The 18,679-nt window shown below is 41.5% G+C and overlaps 1 protein-coding gene across 1 annotated transcript; it reads right to left on the bottom strand.

The window, feature by feature from the left end:
- Positions 1-506: 506 nt before the first annotated feature.
- Positions 507-14,372, bottom strand: galm (galactose mutarotase). Its single transcript, XM_053333175.1, has 9 exons — positions 14,283-14,372; positions 13,758-13,952; positions 13,247-13,401; positions 6,390-6,503; positions 6,193-6,285; positions 5,455-5,536; positions 3,486-3,636; positions 3,208-3,382; positions 507-1,543 (listed from the first exon to the last, which is right to left on the bottom strand). The coding sequence occupies exons 2-9, from the start codon at positions 13,942-13,944 to the stop codon at positions 1,466-1,468; spliced, it is 1,035 nt and encodes a 344-aa protein (XP_053189150.1). The 5' UTR covers positions 13,945-13,952; positions 14,283-14,372; the 3' UTR covers positions 507-1,465.
- Between the last annotated feature and the right edge of the window lie 4,307 nt (positions 14,373-18,679).

Below are 18,679 nucleotides of genomic sequence, written 5' to 3'. Positions count from 1 at the left end.
ATGTGGTATAGCATGGTGGAACGTTAGAACATGGGAATATCTGTCACCAGATCAGATTAATAATTTAGTGCATGCAGCTCACAATATATTTTCCTGTAGCTTTTGACACGTTTGAATACACCAGAGATGGATGTGTGTGTGTGTGTTGAATTTATGAAGCAACATGTTGTAGACTGAGTAATCAGCAGTAGAAAGAACAATGCTATCTGGGAGCTGCTTGCTCACTGTGCTGTCTCTTCTGTCAGTATGTGGTTGACTCTGGTCCAGTAAATAAATCAAGTGTTTTCACAATATAAACATTTTCTATATTCTGTTCATCTGTCCCATGTTTTACCACTCCAGAACCTTTTTTGTGCAATAAACAGATGATGTGTAAGCAACATGCGCTGTACTCATAATAACACAATTTAAAATGTATCATCTTTTCTAATGCAGAGACAACTAAATGTGTGTTTCCAGTCTCTAACTCCTGTGATTACAGCAACTCACCAGTCATTAGTATTTACAAGTATTATTTATTGGTTTGACTTATTAGAAATAGCACAACACAAATATGGTTATAATGGATAGAGATGATTTTCCATTTCCAGAAGGTGGTGAATGGTTCTACACTGGAATTTATGGAATGATTAGAAATAATTTACAATGTGAAATAACAATGACATAGTGATAATAGAATTGATAACATTTTAAACTGTACGTAAATTGTGTTTAAAGTCATTTTAATAAAGGAATCACAACTGGCAAGAAACAGAAACTCCACAAGAAGATCCAGTTTGTGGTAGGAAATAAACTAACTGAAACTGATCTACCTGGGAGGCGGGTGGTATCACTGTTCCTTCTTCAGTCTGTGAAACTGTAAATGTGAAACAAAGGCCTCACTCTTCCCTGCTTGAAATGCAGCTGCAGTTTCATACTAACTGTGAAGTCTGTTTCAGCTCTTACTGTCAAACCACCAACCTCAGGAAGTCACAGAGCCTGGGTCTGATGGAGATAAGTTTCCTGTTATCTCCAGCTCTGAGGCAGTGACGTTCACAAATTCTGTCATGTCGTCACTGTGTGATGGATATGAGGTTGTCATGGCAACCCAACAGGTTTCTTGGCAGAGTAGCAGGATGCCCTCTCACCCAAATCCACCTCCTCGCCTCCTGTTCTAGGAATAGTTGAGCTTTTGTAAAGATGCTGAGCACACATGGGTGAAGATTCACACACAGTGCAATGTTACATAGTCACATATACAGCCACTGACAGCTTGATTTTTAAAAAATTGCACGAGAAAGACAGACAGATCACAATCAGTCTGATGCTATAACCAAAAACGAAAGAAAATAAAAAGCTCAAGTTAGTCTTTATTAATTAATTTGATTAATTAGTGTACATTTTTGTTTAATTAATCAAGTATGGCACAAAACCAGTTATCTTCTTCAAAGGTCCACAGCTGGTAGAGAGAAATGTTGACTTCAGATCACACAGTGGTGAAGATGAAGCGAGTGATGTGTCGGTATTCCTCACCAGGATGCAGAAGACAGTCAGGGAATGAAGCCTAAAAAACACACACACAGTAAAAATAATGTTATTTTCCTAGTATTTCTATTATGAACAGTGGGGTTCTATGGAGTTAACTGAAATACAGATGTGATACGGCAGATTTCTAAGGCTGACATATAACTGGTATTATGTATATGTACGAGGGCAAACAATCAATATAAATTTTTGAATGGAAATTGAAAACATGGCCTGATGGATAATGGTACTGTGAGATAACTAAATGCTGTCTGTCACCTGGTTGTAAGTTAGTTAAATTTTCTGATATGTTCTGATACTGATACTTTGGGTTGTTGCTGTTTCCACAATGTAAAAATGCTTGTCACACAAAATCTGTCTTCTTCAGTAACACTCTGTTTAATGGAATGTATGGACTAAATTCATCTACAATCGCATGGAAAACTAAAGAGTAAATAAAACAGCCATTAAAACAGGCATGCTGACATGCTGACATTTGAAAAAGAGGTATTAGTATCACTAACTAAGTATTAACCCTGACATTGAGTTTAGCTGGCTAACTTTGGTATTTATGTGCTATAATATAATGTAGGCTGTTTGTCTTCCTCTGGGTGTTTGTTAAAGGACTAAATGTGAATGATGATGTCTTAGCTGCTCATCTCAGGCTAAACACAAACACTGAACAGCTTGTGATCACACTGCTCTGCAGAGTCTGCAGAGTGAGCAGCTCAGTTCAAACAGACTTTATAATGACAGTTAGTGTGAGTCTGGCCTCTGGTAGACAGTGCCTTTTAGATGAGAACAACAGCAGACTATGCTGCCAATTAATTCTACAAGCCACCATCTTTCATGACTGAAACACATTTTGTGGCTGAGCAAATGTGAGGGGCTGGTTTTAAGAAGACACAATTTATGAAGTGTAAATTTAAGAGTCAATATAGTGTTTAACACTTTGGGCCCCATCTTGCAGTCGGTGCACAGTGGATGGCGCGCGTGGCACATGTGTCTTTGTTAGTTTCCCCCGGCACAGTTGTCATTTTCTCGCCCTGCGCACGTTGTCTAAATAGCAAATGCACTTGCACCACTCTGTGCGCCTATGGGCGTGTTGGTCTCAAAATGAGATGGGTCAGGTTCACTGGTGGCGCGTTGCTATTTTGAGGCAGAGGAAAGCGATTGCGCTACTGACAAAAAAAACAGGTCTAAAGTCACTGGTGCATATGTCACTGTTATTTAAGGGGCGCATTATCAAGAGTCCAATATGCTCCTAGATAGGCGGGTATATAGGCGGGTATATAGGGGGGTATATAAGCGGGTATATAGGCGGGTATAAAGGGGGGTATATAGGCGGGTATATAGGGGGGTATATAGGCGGGTATATAGGGGGGTATATAGGCGGAGACACTGTGCTTGTTACCACACGAACGCGCAGCAGCACACAAACATGTAAAACATTAATTAATAAAAGGACCACAAAGTGAATTCGTATTATGATGTACATCAACATATTAAAAATGCATGTGATATTAGTTAGTCATAATATTTATCAGATTTAATTAATTGTAAAAAATGGAGAGCGCCGTTGTGGACAGTCCTAACAACCTATGAAAGTCTTTAGAGTATTGTTAGACTGAGTTAAGTTAAACTGTTCCCAATAATAGTTGGATGTGACACCTTACTGTGTGTTCTCATCAATCACTGTCATACCTGGTTAACAGCATCAGGCCAATTCTGAGTCTCCAAGCAGAAGGAGCTGTGCTTCCCGTACCTAGCCCCACCCTTTCCTACTATGGAGCCATCCAGGAAGTTGGCTGTGTAGAACTGGACCCCTGGTTGGCTAGTTGAAACCTCCAGGACACGCCCACTGGCTGGGTGACACACCCTGAGATGAGTCAACATTATGAGACAGTGATGACAAAAAGTGGACTATTAAAGACAAAGCTGTGTGTGTGTGTGTGTGTGTGTGTGTGTGTGTGTATGCTAACCTGGCAGCATGTCTCTCTGTCCAGGGGTCTCCAGGTGTTGAAAGACAGAAGTTGTGATCAAATCCTGGACCTGGAACTTCCTTCAGCCGAGAGCCAATCAGAACAAGCTTTCTGAGGTCAAAAGGCGTTGCTTCCACTGCTCTGATCTCTCCTGTAGATAGAGATAGAATGGTTAGATTATTGATCGGTGATTATCTGGGAAAAGGAGCAACTTTTGGGTGTAAATGAAGTATTGAGTGGTAGCACAGAGGTACCACTAACCTTTGCTTATACACACATATATATATATGTGTATATATACATACACATACATACATACATGTATACATACATCGCCTCAGGTTAGGACTGAGTCAGGTTTGACCAATCCCCTCTTGCACCAACTGCAGCATCAACTCCTCTAACTCTTATTTGATTGATTGTCTTTTAGGCCGTTTTCACAAAGCACACAGACTGGGAAAATAAGCGGGACCAACTTGTTTAGACTTGAATATAGTCCTATCTAACTGTAACTGTGGCACAGAGTAGACTCCATATTCTAAGTCTTGTTCTAATCTTCAGTCCTTGAAGTGGATTTTTATTCTAACACAGAATCTGTGATATAAATAAACAGTCATTAGCTCCTCTGTCTCCAGGGGAAACCAAAGCTAATTGCAGAGTAATGAGTATGTTTGTCTGACAAAGCATGAAGGAACACACACCCACACAAAATTACCAGTGCCCTTGCTTCCACACTTCTGTATTGATGTCAAATGAAGGCACACATATTTACTAATTTAAGCTTATAATGAACACACCACATAATAGAGAAGGATACAACACACACATCAACTTTCAGTTATCTCCAACAACAACAACAGGCAACAGGACCTGACCTGTGGAAGCAGACATTGAGATGGCGAGAGTGCAACAGAAAGAGAAGAGAGTGAAGCACACACAGCATGCTGCTGAGGAGCTGGAAGTCAAAACAAGAGACAACATGAAACATGATATTTAGAATATCTTTCACCACTCTACAAACATTTTCTATTTGTATTGTATTGTATATTAAAAAAATATTAAAAACAGACATACTTATATGTGCTATAAAAATACGCTTGGCTTGATCACCAGCTGTCCTGTATGTGTCACTAATAAGTGTTTGCTGTAAAGCTGGTGGGCAGCTGTCAGTATAAGCTGGTTTTTATAGAGCAGATGATATCTGGTGTATTCATGTACCAAAATGGATTCTGATGAGTAAATCTCACAGAAGAGGCTCTACAGTCTTTGTTGGTTTACTGATATGACTCTTCTCAAGTTGGAATGTACCTCAATTTATCACTTTAACTTAGGTTACCAAATTCATCAACAACTAAGATCTGTCCTATGGACACAAGGCATGGTATGGAATATCTCAAACACAGCTAATGATATAAGTTTATATAATTGTATGATGAACACAAGACATAAATGATAACTGTAGTCAGATTGAGTCTTTACATGTACCTTTTTTATTTGTGGTTTGCAGGAAAGCCATGAATGGAAAACATAGAGACAGGGAGGGGAACAAAGGTTCTCAGCTGAAATAAAGCTGAAGAAACTGCAGTCATAAAGAACAGAATGCATCTTAACTAAGATTACTGCAGATGTGATCACTTGTGTCCTTGCCTTTTTATTTTGGTATTAATAAATAAATATGATATAATTACAGTTCAGTCAGTTGTCATGTGAAATCCAAACTTGTGAAAAAAGCTTTGTAAGTTTACAAAAAAGTTTGTAGTGATGTGTTTTATTTATAATGTACAAATAATAAATGTCCATTGTGATCTGCAGCTACCAGACAGTACCATGCTGTATAACTGTCTGCAATAGACTACTGCTGCTCTGAATTGTGACCTGTAGCAGGATAAGGCACAATTACTGTGGTAGGCCAACACATTCAGCTTTAAACAGCATTTAACCCAATGTAAGTCTGTTTGATATCTTTTACCTGTAGGAATTGATGTGTCATCCACTGGCAGGTAGGACTGAGCACTAATGGACACTTCCTGGTCATAGATGTCTGCTGCAGCCTACACACACACACACACACACACACACACACACACACACACACACACACATACACACACACACACACACACACACACACACACACACACACACACACACACACACACAAATGCACGCACACAACTCAAGTTTACCCATTAGTCTGTTTACTCAATCTTCCCAACACACACATATACCAAGAAAGGAAATGACAGAGACAGAAAAAAGAGAGAATAAAAGAAAAAGAACCCAACCAACTTTCTCCCATCTATTCCCTGCACTCTTCACTTAAAGTCTGTGTAAAGTAAGAATAAATATGTGTTCTGAGTTTGACATACCACAGAAAAGTGTGTTGTTAACCACCCTGCCAAATTTGAATGATTTAAAAAATCACCAAATATATGAAATTAAGCTTCAAAGTTGTGTAAAACTCAGACTTTTTCTCTGCTCCCAAACGCTGTGAGCATTCCTGCTGAGTTCGCTGAAACCCCGCCCCCTACCAAGTGTCACCTGTCAATCAAAGTCACCACCTCTACCAGAGACATGGACACCACGTCTGAGAGCTTTCTGCTGCTAGCTCAGCGGCTAACTCAGTTAACTGGCTAACTGTAGACTGTAGTAGTAGTGTTAGATGTAGTAACAATACATATGCATAGATTGATCATGTATTTCTTACCTGTCCTGCCAGGTTGAAGTATGAGTGGTTGGTGAGGTTGATCGGAGTGGTTTTAGTGCACTTGGCTTGATATTCAGCAGTCAGAGTTTCGCCCTGAACAACACAAGTCAAATCTTACTGGATGATACACTGTTAGTGGTTCATCTCTTTCTATGCTAAATAGAAACCTCTGGTGGAATTATTTCAGGTGTGTTTACCTGTAGAGTGTATGTGACAGAGACCTGCACCTCTCCAGGATAACCCTGGTCTCCATCTGGACTGGTAAGACTCAACTGTACACCACCTTCCACTGCAGCAGCATGCCAGATAGCCTGAAGACGTAAACACATACATGTTATACAGTAAATACACAAAGGATTCATTCCAAAATAATCTGCACCTCATATTGTGTTTAATACTGAGACTTGTGCAGTGGTGAAGAATGTCCGTAAATGTTCTGCTGATATATTTAACATCATTCTTAACATCGAATGTTTATAAAAAACTGTTTCATGCAGTCCCTGATTTATAATCCACTTCTTTTTTTCACTGATGATGACATTTATTATTCAATTATTACATTAATGTCTCCCAAATGCCAGGTTCCAAAATCTAGGGGGATACAAGTAATTTGTCATACCCCTAGGAGTCCTCTTAAATGCCACTAAAAGTTCAATCCACAAAGCTGCTGAGAGTCATTTATTTTATTTTTTTTAAATGTATTTATTTCTCCACAGGGACAGAGTACATCATTATACATTTTCAGAGAACTAAAATCGTAAATGCACAAAATTGCAGCCAAGGGCTGATTTCCATTGGTAGTCCCCCTGCCAGATGTTACCGGCACAATTCCTACAATAAAAAAAATTAACTACATTACACATAATATATACGAGGCAATTACAATAAATATTCACAACAATGTACAGAAGCACACTTCATGTTGCTTTGATACATTGTGCTTGTTTAAGCTTTATACCCTGTTTCTACCCCTCCCTGAGCTACTACCTTACTGTGGTGGAGGGGTTTGCGTGTCCCAATGACCCCAGGAGCTCAGTTGTCGGGGGCTTTATGCCCCTGGTAGGGTCTCCCATGGCAAACAGGTCTGGGGGGAGGGGCCAGACAAAAGGTAGCTCAGAAGACCCCAATGACGAGCAACATAGTTGGTTTTTTGTGTCCCTTGCCCGGACGCGGGTCACCGGGGCCCCCCCCCCTGGAGCCAGGCCTGGGGGTGGGGCTCGGAGGCGAGCGCTTGGTGGCCGGGCCTTCACCCATGGGGCCCGGCCGGGCACAGCCCGAAGAAGGGACATGGGACCCCTCTCCCACAGACCCACCACCAGTGAGAGGGGCCAAAGGGGTCGGGTGCAGTGTAAGCTGGGCGGCAGCCGAAGGCGGGGACCTTGGCGGTCCGATCCTCGGCTGCAGAAGCTAGCTCTAGGGACGTGGAACGTCACCTCTCTGGTGGGGAAGGAGCCTGAGCTGGTGCGTGAGGTTGAGAAGTTCCGGCTAGATATAGTCGGCCTCACCTCAACGCACAGCGAGGGCTCTGGAACCAGTCTCCTCGAGAAGGGGTTGGACTCTCGTCCACTCTGGAGTTGCCACTGGTGACAGGCGCCGGGCAGGGGTGGCAATACTTATTGCCCCCCGGCTTGGTGCCTGTATGTTGGAGTTTACCCCGGTAGACGAGAGGGTGGCCTCCCTCCGCCTTCGGGTGGGGGGATGGATCCTGACTGTTGTTTGTGCCTATGGTCCAAACAGCAGCTCAGAGTATCCAGCCTTTTTGGACTCCTTGGAGGGGGTGCTGGAAAACACTCCCCCTGGGGATTCCCTCGTTCTGCTGGGGGACTTCAACGCCCATGTTGGTAGCGACAGTGAGACCTGGAAGGGTGTGATTGGGAGGAACGGCCCCCCCAATCTGAACCCGAGCGGTGTTCTGTTATTGGACTTCTGTGCTCGTCACGGATTGTCCATAACGAACACCATGTTCAAGCATAAGGGTGTTCATATATGCACTTGGCACCAGGACACCCTAGGCCGCAATTCGATGATTGACTTTGTAGTCGTGTCGTCGGACTTGCGGCCGCATGTCTTGGACACTCGGGTGAAGGCATTGTGAGGGTCTGCTGGGAACGTCTGGCAGAGTCTCCTGTCAGAGAGAGTTTCAACTCACACCTCTGGGAGAGCTTCAACCATGTACCGGGGGAGGCGAGGGACATTGAGTCCGAGTGGGCCATGTTCCGTGCCTCCATTGTTAAGGCGGCTGACCGGAGCTGTGGCCACAAAGTGGTCGGTGCCTGTCGGGGCGGCAATCCCCGAACCCGCTGGTGGACACCGGCGGTGAGGTATGCCGTCAAGCTGAAGAAGGAGTCCTATAGGGCCTTTTTGGCCTGTAGGACTCCGGAGGCAGCAGACAGGTACCGGCAGACCAAGTGGAGCGCAGCTAGGGCGGTCGCTGAGGCAAAAACCCGGACATGGGAGGAGTTCGGTGAGGCCATGGAAAAAGACTTCCGGACGGCTTCGAAGAGATTCTGGACCACCATCCGGCATCTCAGGAGGGGGAAGCAGTGCGCCGTAAACACTGTGTACGGTGGGGACGGTGCGCTGCTGACCTCGACTCGGGAGGTTGTGGATCGGTGGAAGGAATACTTCGAAGACCTCCTCAATCCCACCAACACGCCTTCCGGTAAGGAAGCAGGACCGGGGGACTCGGGTGTGGGCTCTCCTATCTCTGGGGCAGAGGTTGCCAAGGTGGTCAAAAAGCTCCTCGGTGGCAGGTGTCAGAGCTTGGTCCGCATTGCCGGCAATAAGTCGGACTTGTTTCCAGTGAGAGTTGGACTCTGCCAGGGCTGCCCTTTGTCACCGATCCTGTTCATAATTTTTATGGACAGGATTTCTAGGCGCAGCCAGGGTGTGGAGGGGGTCCGGTTTGGTGACCTCAGGATTGGGTCACTGCTTTTTGCAGATGATGTGGTCCTGTTGGCTTCATCAGACCGTGACCTCCAACTCTCGCTGGATCGGTTCGCAGCCGAGTGTGAAGCGGTCGAGATGAGAATCAGCACCTCCAAATCCGAGGCCATGGTCCTCAACCGGAAAAGGGTGGAGTGCACTCTTCGGGTTGGGGATGAGATTCTGCCTCAAGTGGAGGAGTTCAAGTACCTCGGGGTCTTGTTCACGAGTGAGGGAAGGATGGAGCGTGAGATCGACAGGCGGATCGGTGCGGCGTCCGCAGCAATGCGGACTCTGCACAGATCCGTCGTGGTGAAGAGGGAGCTGAGCCGAAAGGCAAAGCTCTCGATTTACCAGTCGATCTTCATTCCTACCCTCACCTATGGTCATGAGCTTTGGCTAGTGACCAAAAGAACAAGATCGCGGGTACAAGCGGCCGAAATGAGCTTCCTCCGCGGGGTGGCTGGGCTCTCCCTTAGAGATAGGGTGAGAAGCTCAGTCATCCGGAGGGAGCTCGGAGTAGACCTCCGCGTCGAGAGGAGCCAGATGAGGTGGTTCGGGCATCTAATTAGGATGCCTCCCGGACGCCTCCCTGGTGAGGTGTTTAGGGCACGTCCCACCGGTAGGAGACCCCGGGGAAGACCCAGGACACGCTGGAGAGACTATGTCTCTCGGCTGGCCTGGGAACGCCTCGGGGTCCCCCGGGAAGAGCTGGACGAAGTGGCTGGGGAGAGGGAAGTCTGGGCTTCCCTGCTTAGGCTGCTGCCCCCGCGACCCGACCCCAGATAAGCGGAAGAAGATGGATGGATGGATGGACCCTGTTTCTAAGTTTTAGTAAAGAACTGAGAGAACTAAGCTAAGCTAAGCTAAGCTAAGAGATAGGGTCACCCTGGGTTAGGGATGACATCACAGTTCAGGAATGATCTTAATCACAAGGCTCATTTGAAAGGAGCCAGGCCTGCACAGAATCAATCACTGCACAAATGCATCCAGTTAGATTTGTGTCTGACTTGACCTCTTGAATGTTGTGTGGTTGATGGCAGCTTTTATCAGCCACACAGGATGAATACACATTCAGTAAGCTACAACTAGAGGACTCTTAAAGAAACACCTGACAGTTTCAATATCTGACAGATCAATAAAGCAAATTGTCATCTGTGAATGTGACCACATACTATTGTGAGCAGGGAATGTGAAAAGAAGTGCCAACATGTTTAAGTGAAGCCTTTGACAGATGTTAAAGGGCCCACAGGAAGTAAGGGACAGCTGATTCCTTCCTGATACAGTCCATCAACAGTGAAACCATCTGATGTGCCCACAGCTCATGGTCCTGGTTTATACTTCATTCACTGTGCCACAGCCAAAGATGTGGTAATTACAGGACGCTGGTACATTCAATTATGTTGCTATCTGAGCAGTGAGTGTACTGCACAATCTGTCATCTACTTAAAGGACCAACACATAATATATTTACTAAACTAACTCATAAAATGACCGTGATATGTTATCAGAAACTAAGGGAGCATGCCAAGTTTAAATATTGGCTTCTTTAACTATAATACTACAGCCAGGATGTTCTCCTTTGAAATGACCTTTCTGGTGCAGAATGTCTGTTTTTGTTTTGGCCTATATGGTTCAGCCCACTGCTCATGTAACCTGACTAGCATGTCATTATAAACCATTACAACTGCAGTGTCCATTTTAAATCCTTGCTGTCTGTGTTACATATTCCTCCTTTAAAATATCACAACATGTTTGATGTTCTCTATATCAATTCAGGCAATGCAATCATAAAAGTATGTGTGTTTTAGTCTCATGAGGCAGTTTTTCAAAAATTAGATCAATAAATATAAGCCACTGGACTTAGGTCACTCAAACAGACATTCACAGCCAGACACCAACACACACACACAAACACACAGAGTCCTCATAATCTACTGTGTGTGTAGTGTGTGTGTGTGGTAGTGAGTGGAGCAGTTAATTAAATTATTAGTAATTACTCAATGCTGAGTACAGTTTATCCCTCAGGCCTGCTGAACACATTGCTGCTTAAAAGCCAACCAATAAAGAAAGGCTCATTAGTGTCATTTATGTTAACTATTTAATTTGCCAGCTGCTAACAGACATCACACATCTGCTCAACATTACATTATGATGTATGTAGAATGGATCTAATTCTTATTCACGAGAGGGTTTGGCATGTGACTGGTTATATGTTCTGGGAAATAATAAAAAAAATTTAACAATTTGAAATGCCCACAGGCTTTTATATGAGGGATATAAGAACCATATTGGCACAGGAACTCCTCCAGGCAGTGTTAAAATGTTAAATGTTGGCGCGCAGGTGGTCGAGTGGTTAGAGCGCATGCCACATACGCAGCCGACCCCGGTTCGAATCCCAATCGGAGGTCCTTTGCTGCATGTCACACCCCCCTCTCACTCCCATGTTTCCTGTCGATCTACTGATTAATAAAGGCGTCTATGCCAACAAAATCTTTAAAAAAAAAAAAAAAAAAAAATGTTAAATGTTGTCCTTTCTTATTTTCTGTACACCAGTAATGTGCAGATCATATGAGTTTTGCTGGTGAGATGAAGGTGAGGCAAAAATACTGCATAAGGTGAAGAAAAGTCCAAATTTGCCCTTTTCAGAAACATAACTCAAGTCAATCTGAACACACAGATAGAAAACACATATTGATATCATTCAGTGTGACTTACACTTTCTGAGGATATCATTTTCTCTGATGTCCATCAACAGTAAACCTCTGTAAATCCACTTAGTAACTTAGAGACATTTATAACTTGTCCTCAGTATCACAGTAATGCAGTGATAGTTGTCTGTGCACCATGTTACACTGCAAACATGAGCTGCTAACAGCTGATTTTGCAGTCTTTAAATGGAGACTATCTGCTAATAACTGGTGTGAAGGAGAACAGCTGAACCTATCTACAGCTGACATTACAACAGCCCATTTGATGAGCTTTTATTGGGTCTTACTCTCCTGGTGTTTTTTTCCTTGGTAAACCAAGGAAAATAGAAATACAGGCTGCAGTTCACACAAACACACAGAGAGCATGTGATAGAGTTCTAGAATAAACTTCTATGGACTGATCAAACATTTAACCTATATCAAAATTATGGAAGGAGGAAAGTGGAGAAAAAGGAACAGCTCATGCTCCAAAGCACAGCAGCACATCTGTCAAACATGATGCAGCTTTCATGGCTTAGGTATGTGTGGCTGCCAATGGAAGTGACACACTGACATTTAATGATGATTTCACTGCTGACTGAAGGCAGAGAGAGTCCATAACAAGCAACAACAAGCAGGATGTGAAGGTGGCTGCAGTGAAGGCCTGAGAGAGCATCAAACACCTGCTGGTGTAAGTTCTTGCTATAGTGATATAAACCTACATAAATAAAAACTGAGTCTTTGCACTGTAATGTAGTGTTTACTACTTTATTTCAGTTTGACTGTGCCGAGGCACACAGCCTGAATACTTACTGTATGGATTGTCATTTCTATGTGTATTTATCCTCAATGAATATTGGAGATTTGATTGAGTTGTGACTCAGAAAAAAACAGGTTTCAGTCAAAAGTATGAACAGAACATTTAAACACAACTCGCAACAAGTCATAGCACAGTGAGTACAAACACAGTACAACAAAAAACAGGCATTAGAATACCTATAATAATACCCATAATACCCATTCTAATAATCTATAATAACACCTATAATGCAGGCAATATGGGTATTATTATAGAGATAACTACTGTCTGGCAGGTCATCATGCTCACAAAGCGTGGCACAACAAAGCTGTCGGCATTGATTCTTACTCCACTTATTTCTTCATGTCTTCTATAAGTACAGGCACAAACAACTGTTCTGTCAGTTTTCGAAAAACTTGTCCATCATGTATCTACCAGTCAAAGTTAATGTTCAGTTGAAAAAACTGTAACCATTAAGATAGTTATGTATTTGTAGCAGCTCATAAAATGTTAAGACTTTTATTTAAAGTTTTTGTTTACATGTAGGAAACAAAACATGTAATATTTCGACTCTGGTATTGTATGAAGTTACTGCAAACATTTAAATGAATGGAAATTTAACAAACTCAGTCAGTCTTACCTTATTGAAGCCTCGCAGGCCTCCATGCAGTGCATTAGGTCCATTGTTGATATCTAGTTGGTATTCTTTTCCCTCCACTACAAAGTGTCCTTGTGCAATCCTGTTGGCCACACGGCCCACCACAGCTCCCAGATACCTCTTATCTGACACATAACCTGTAAAAACAACAGGATACACATACAACACCAGCACTTCCTTCTTATGTTACTCTGTTACTCTGGCATCATGATATACAGCCAGTCAATTCTGAAACTCTTCTACCAGAAAATCAGGCTTACTCAATGGAAAATATTTGATTTCATTTTAAAAGAGCGATAGTTTAAATATCATAAAACCTTAAAGCATTGTTTTGGTTTACCTGGCCTGAGATGTACTCTACTATCTGATAACAGTCACAGCTCAAACTAAACAACAAACACAATTTTCAATAATAGTCTCATTCCAAAGGTTAACTATTTTCATTTTTGTATGCAAATATTGCATACTGAAAGTCACTCATGCTACCTCTTACCTTCCAGGTCATCATAACCCAGGACCACATCTTCCATCTTCCCATCCTTCCCTGTGCTCCACACAGACCTGATAATTGCACCCAGGGTGAGAATCTCCACCCGCACCTGGGCGGATTTGAGGAGCCACAGGTCCACAGAGCCCAGACCACACACCTCTCCCCACTGCTGATGGCTAACCTCAGTCATCTTACAGCCTGTATGAGCAGGACAGAGTAACAGACATCACTTTCACACCATAGTTAAATCAATCACATCCTTCTGAAAAAGATCCATCTGCAATCAACAGGTTATTGATTATTCTGACTTAGTTACATTCACACTAACACGTAACGGCTACATTTTAAATGATATTGTTACACTGCGTTTCTTTCTCTGAAAGTCTGCGTATTTACATGCACGTCCACTAACAATATACTAACACACGCTCGCAGGAAGTGGAACAAAGTCTGCAGTTAATAGTAAACGACCTAAATGTTTACATTGCAATCAGCGACTACGACAGAGCTTTAACATCACTGTCTCACCTCTCAACAGTTTATCGTTAGAGGACTTAGGACTTTGATCAGTTTTCTCCTGACTTCTTCATGTTTACACCACTGCTCCCAGCCTGTCGCTGGTCTAATACGGATGTAAGTTGCGCATGCGTGAGCGGGTCCGCCGTGGACAGCTAGGTACGGCAAGACTACTTGGACAAACCACGTTATCTTCTACATGATGTGAGTGTCAGTTAATAAAAGGGCATACACACAAAGTGTGATGTAATGGAGATGATTACAGGGTGATTTACTCTGTCCCTACCACTGACCGTATGCATATCAAGCCCCCAGGACCAGTGCTGGGTTTTGAAGCCAATTTAACATAGCCAAACTCTGATTTCAATGTCACATGATGCTATTGGGCACCAAAACACTTTTTCACATACACTGTAGATCAGTGGTTACATTGTTTTAGCATTACAATCCCCGCAAAACAACTTGTTTCATTCAGACTTTGATCCATTACGTCTGATCACATTTGGAAATTATTGAATTGTTGTATCTCCATTCAAGCAGAGCTTCACTTTAGCATAGCTGTAGGAAATGAAGACATGTTTTCCATATTATACAGTCAGTGGTCCCTACATGAACCAAACACTTTTTGGTGATTAACTCATAAGTTGTTAGACATATGGAGACTGGAGATGCACACACGGCTTCATTCATACTTTTCAGGGGTCCACAGAGTCAGATGCATTCCACATGTCCTCAGTAGTAAACATGGTTGCAGCATGATCATTTTCCAGTTGTGAGTATTACAAACCACTGTAATGTCTTGTGATTAGCCTTTAAATGCAATCATATGTTATTTCAACTTACTGGATCGTCTTTCATTGTTTTACCACTGGTTTGAACAACACACCTACACCAACACAGCCCCTGTATGGTTTCACACAGCCCCTGTTTTCAGCAAGGGCAAAATACAAGTGGGTATGTGGTTTTAAGCATCTTTGACTTTTGGCTACTTAAAACAAAATATCTTGACAGCTCTGATGGAGCCCAGTATTCACTGAAAAGAAGGCTGGCCTCGTTATACACAACCAATGGGTGGGTACCATCACACACAGAACATGAATTACCATCAGATCCTGACTGATCCAGTGTTAATGTAGTTACTGCTGCTATGCTAGGTGCATAAATGTGCATGCACTCTCTCAATTTTAAGACATTTCTGCTGTGTGCTGCTGCAGGTATTGAATAAAGTCAAAGGAAGGAATCTGACACACACTGCTGTAGCCAGCAGGTAGAACATCAGTACTGATGTTTCTGCTACATCCTGGATACATTCAGTAACACCTGAACAACATTAATGTAAAATTCAGACATTTATCAAACACATTTCAGACCTGTCTGAGTCACATTAATAGCTGTAGCCTGTTCTGAGAGCCAGTTCAGCTGTGAATGAGCTGTGTGCATGATGTGATGGCCACTGCCACACATGGGTAATATCTGACACAGTTACTCTCCACTTTGGTTTGGTTTTATATATGCTCCCTTATGTTATTATGTTGGGTCAGTTCTGTTCAGTTAACATCTCAGTTTCTTTGTTGTTATATTGAATATAGTTATCTTTTGTTGACCTCTTTTATAGGCCTAGTTAATAAGATTGCCTTAGTTTTTGTAAAAATTTTATTTTTTTTACCCTACTTTTCTAATCTACATTCCTGTCTCCTCCTTGCCTCACTGCTTGGTCCCTGACAGTGTGTGAAACACAACTGCAGTAAAAGCAGAAGTAAATATTAATGGACATTTGTTAAGTGTAGTTATGATTATGATTATATTTGTTAATGATTATTTCATACGACAATGTCTGGTGCCTGTCATAACATCGTATTTTTTCTTCAATTCAATTCAGTTCATTTCAACATACATACACAGACACACATGCATAGGATATACTGTATACTATATATATATATACGTATGTATATATAAACAGCTAAAAAACAAAAAATGTTTCTTAATCCTATCCCAAGATTTAAGAAAAGATGAAAATACATTGTAGACAACATTTGGGGGAAGACATCATATAACTTTATTCTGCTCTCTTTAGAACTAAATTTTGAGTCAAAAATGCCCTCCATGAAAAATATACAGATTTCTTCACAAATGTTAAGTGATATCTGCTTAAGTATACAGAATATATTTCAATACAGATATGACATAAAACATTACAGCAAAAATGTTGCTTTATGTTCATTGACAGATTATTCATTGATGTTTTAACACAAATGCTAAGCTTTTTTCAAATGAACTTTTACACACTGAACTGCTTAGAGCACTATAGTACACTTATTCTACAAGTATGATACTGTAGGTACTCTATATACAAATATTTAGTGGTAGCAATTCAATGTATTGTGCATGTGGCTTCTTCACATTGTGCTTCCTTTAGAGACAAGTGTTATACAGGGGTATTGCTGTTAGGGTGTAGTCACATGTGCAAGACATTTGCCAGATGGTCAGTTGGGTAGACTGTAAAGTAACAACATAACTGGAGCAAGATGACTTTTTAAAAAAGTGTTCTGCTTTTGATCATCTACAAATATAATGATGGAAGCACAGTTGCACTGAAGAAGTCTAGGCATTACTAATCATCTTTGATGTAGTTGATCGTGCAACCTGCATATTCATGGAAATATCAAGTAGTTCTTTCTTTAACCAAATGATGACAATGGGTTTTTTTTTAAACCCACATCATAATGTCCCACCACCAACCCTTTCTGTTCCTAAACCAAGCAAGATGAGAAATGATGAATACATACAGTTTATGAATGTTTTTGACTGTAATTTGCAACACTCCACTGACAATGTTGTCCTGCAGACCAGATCAGAAAATGCTTATATTGTTGTTAAGTTTGGTTAGACTAGTTAGACTGACTGGCATGAAGGTCTGCTAAAGGACTCTTAAATTGTTTAAATTTGAATGGTTCTAGGATAGTTCATTCATTGTACCCCTTCCAGTTTTACACAGTAAATCACAGGTTTACACAGTAATTTCACACTCTCTGCTACTAGTTAACCTCATCATAGAAGTTTATATATCAAAGGGGAAATTATAGGATGGCCAGATTGATTGTATCCCCTAATTGCAATGCCTGTAATCTAAATCAAAATCTTACATTATGAAACGATTAAGTTTTTATCCCACACCTTCCAATCTGATGTAGCCAGCTTGCTGCTTAATAATACTGAAGAGCCCAAAAAACCCACTATGAATGTCTCACATCAGTCACTTCATCATTTACAGTAACTAAATCCATATTTAATGTATGTAGTGTTATATTGTTGATGTCCTGTAAGCTTGAACCTTTCACATTTAACCCCCACAACAAACTTTGAAATTCAGAATGTCAGTGGTGATTTAGAGACTGGACCAAAGTGCTTTGATGGTGTTTGAGGAGGTTACATGGTTAAGATCCTTATGATCAAGTCTTGGGTCTTCTTGAGCAGGTTTCAGCCTGTCAAATATACCTTTAAGTACAGCCAACCCCATTGGTTTTCAACAGAGAAGCACTGCATATTCAGTCTTATATCAACAATCTAGGTGATTACAGTCATTAAAACTCATTCAAATGTTTTAAGCTAAATCATTTCCCTGCAAAATTTTGAACTCCTTTCATGGAATTGGGATTGTTTTAAGGAAACATAACATGCTATTCAGGAGGATTTTTTTTTATCATTTGTACAAATTGTCATTCTACACATTCAGAATCTATAAACAGTTTTCAAAGTGTTACAGCCATTACCTTTATAAGCCTTGTTTTGGTCTGTTATTTTTCAGTTGTTTGGTGGGAAAAAAGAAAATGTCTTTGCTGTCAGTGTTGTTGTTGATAGTCTGGGTTCATTTCAGTACATTTCATCATTTTCTGGGACTCTTGACAGTGAATTAGATATCAATTCAAAACTATTAAACTAATAGTTCTATTAAACAAGTGTATATCAAAACCACATTCTCTATCTACTGCCCTAATATTATTTTTGCCCCTCTGCTAGTGGGGCCCAATGTTAGTGATGTCATCTGTCCATCCAAGCAACACTTTGGTCCAGAGCAAGATAGGAACACCATGACTGGCCAGGTTACCATCAAATGTGGTGCAGATATTTACAGTCTCCGAATTATTCCCAATTATTTTGGTGGCCTGCTTGACCTTGCCTTTTAGTGCCATTGCTCAGTCAGTATTTTCCTTTCTGTTCCAGTTTACTCATACTTATTGTAGTCAGTGAAAGTGAAACAGGCTTGAGAGGACAGTGAAATACTGCTGTTTAGACTGCTGTTTAGTTATTCTGTAACTTGGTGACATTTGTACATTTCAAATATATTTATCATGTTTTAACTTAGAATTTTTGGCCTTTATTTAGTTTTTTCTAATTCTTCTTTTTCA

Source organism: Scomber japonicus, chromosome 14, assembly GCF_027409825.1.
Source record: "Scomber japonicus isolate fScoJap1 chromosome 14, fScoJap1.pri, whole genome shotgun sequence".
In the NCBI taxonomy this organism is placed as follows: domain Eukaryota; kingdom Metazoa; phylum Chordata; class Actinopteri; order Scombriformes; family Scombridae; genus Scomber; species Scomber japonicus.
This window is presented reverse-complemented; position numbering and strand designations above follow the sequence as displayed.

Coding starts and splice junctions, on each gene's coding strand:
- galm (XM_053333175.1), bottom strand. CDS start 13,944: ATGACTGAGGTTAGCCATCAGCAGTGGGGAGAGGTGTGTGGTCTGGGC. Junction 13,402..13,757: donor GGGTTATGATGACCTGGAAG/GTAAGAGGTAGC, acceptor TTGTTTTTACAG/GTTATGTGTCAGATAAGAGG. Junction 1,544..3,207: donor GGCCTGATGCTGTTAACCAG/GTATGACAGTGA, acceptor TGTGTTTTTTAG/GCTTCATTCCCTGACTGTCT.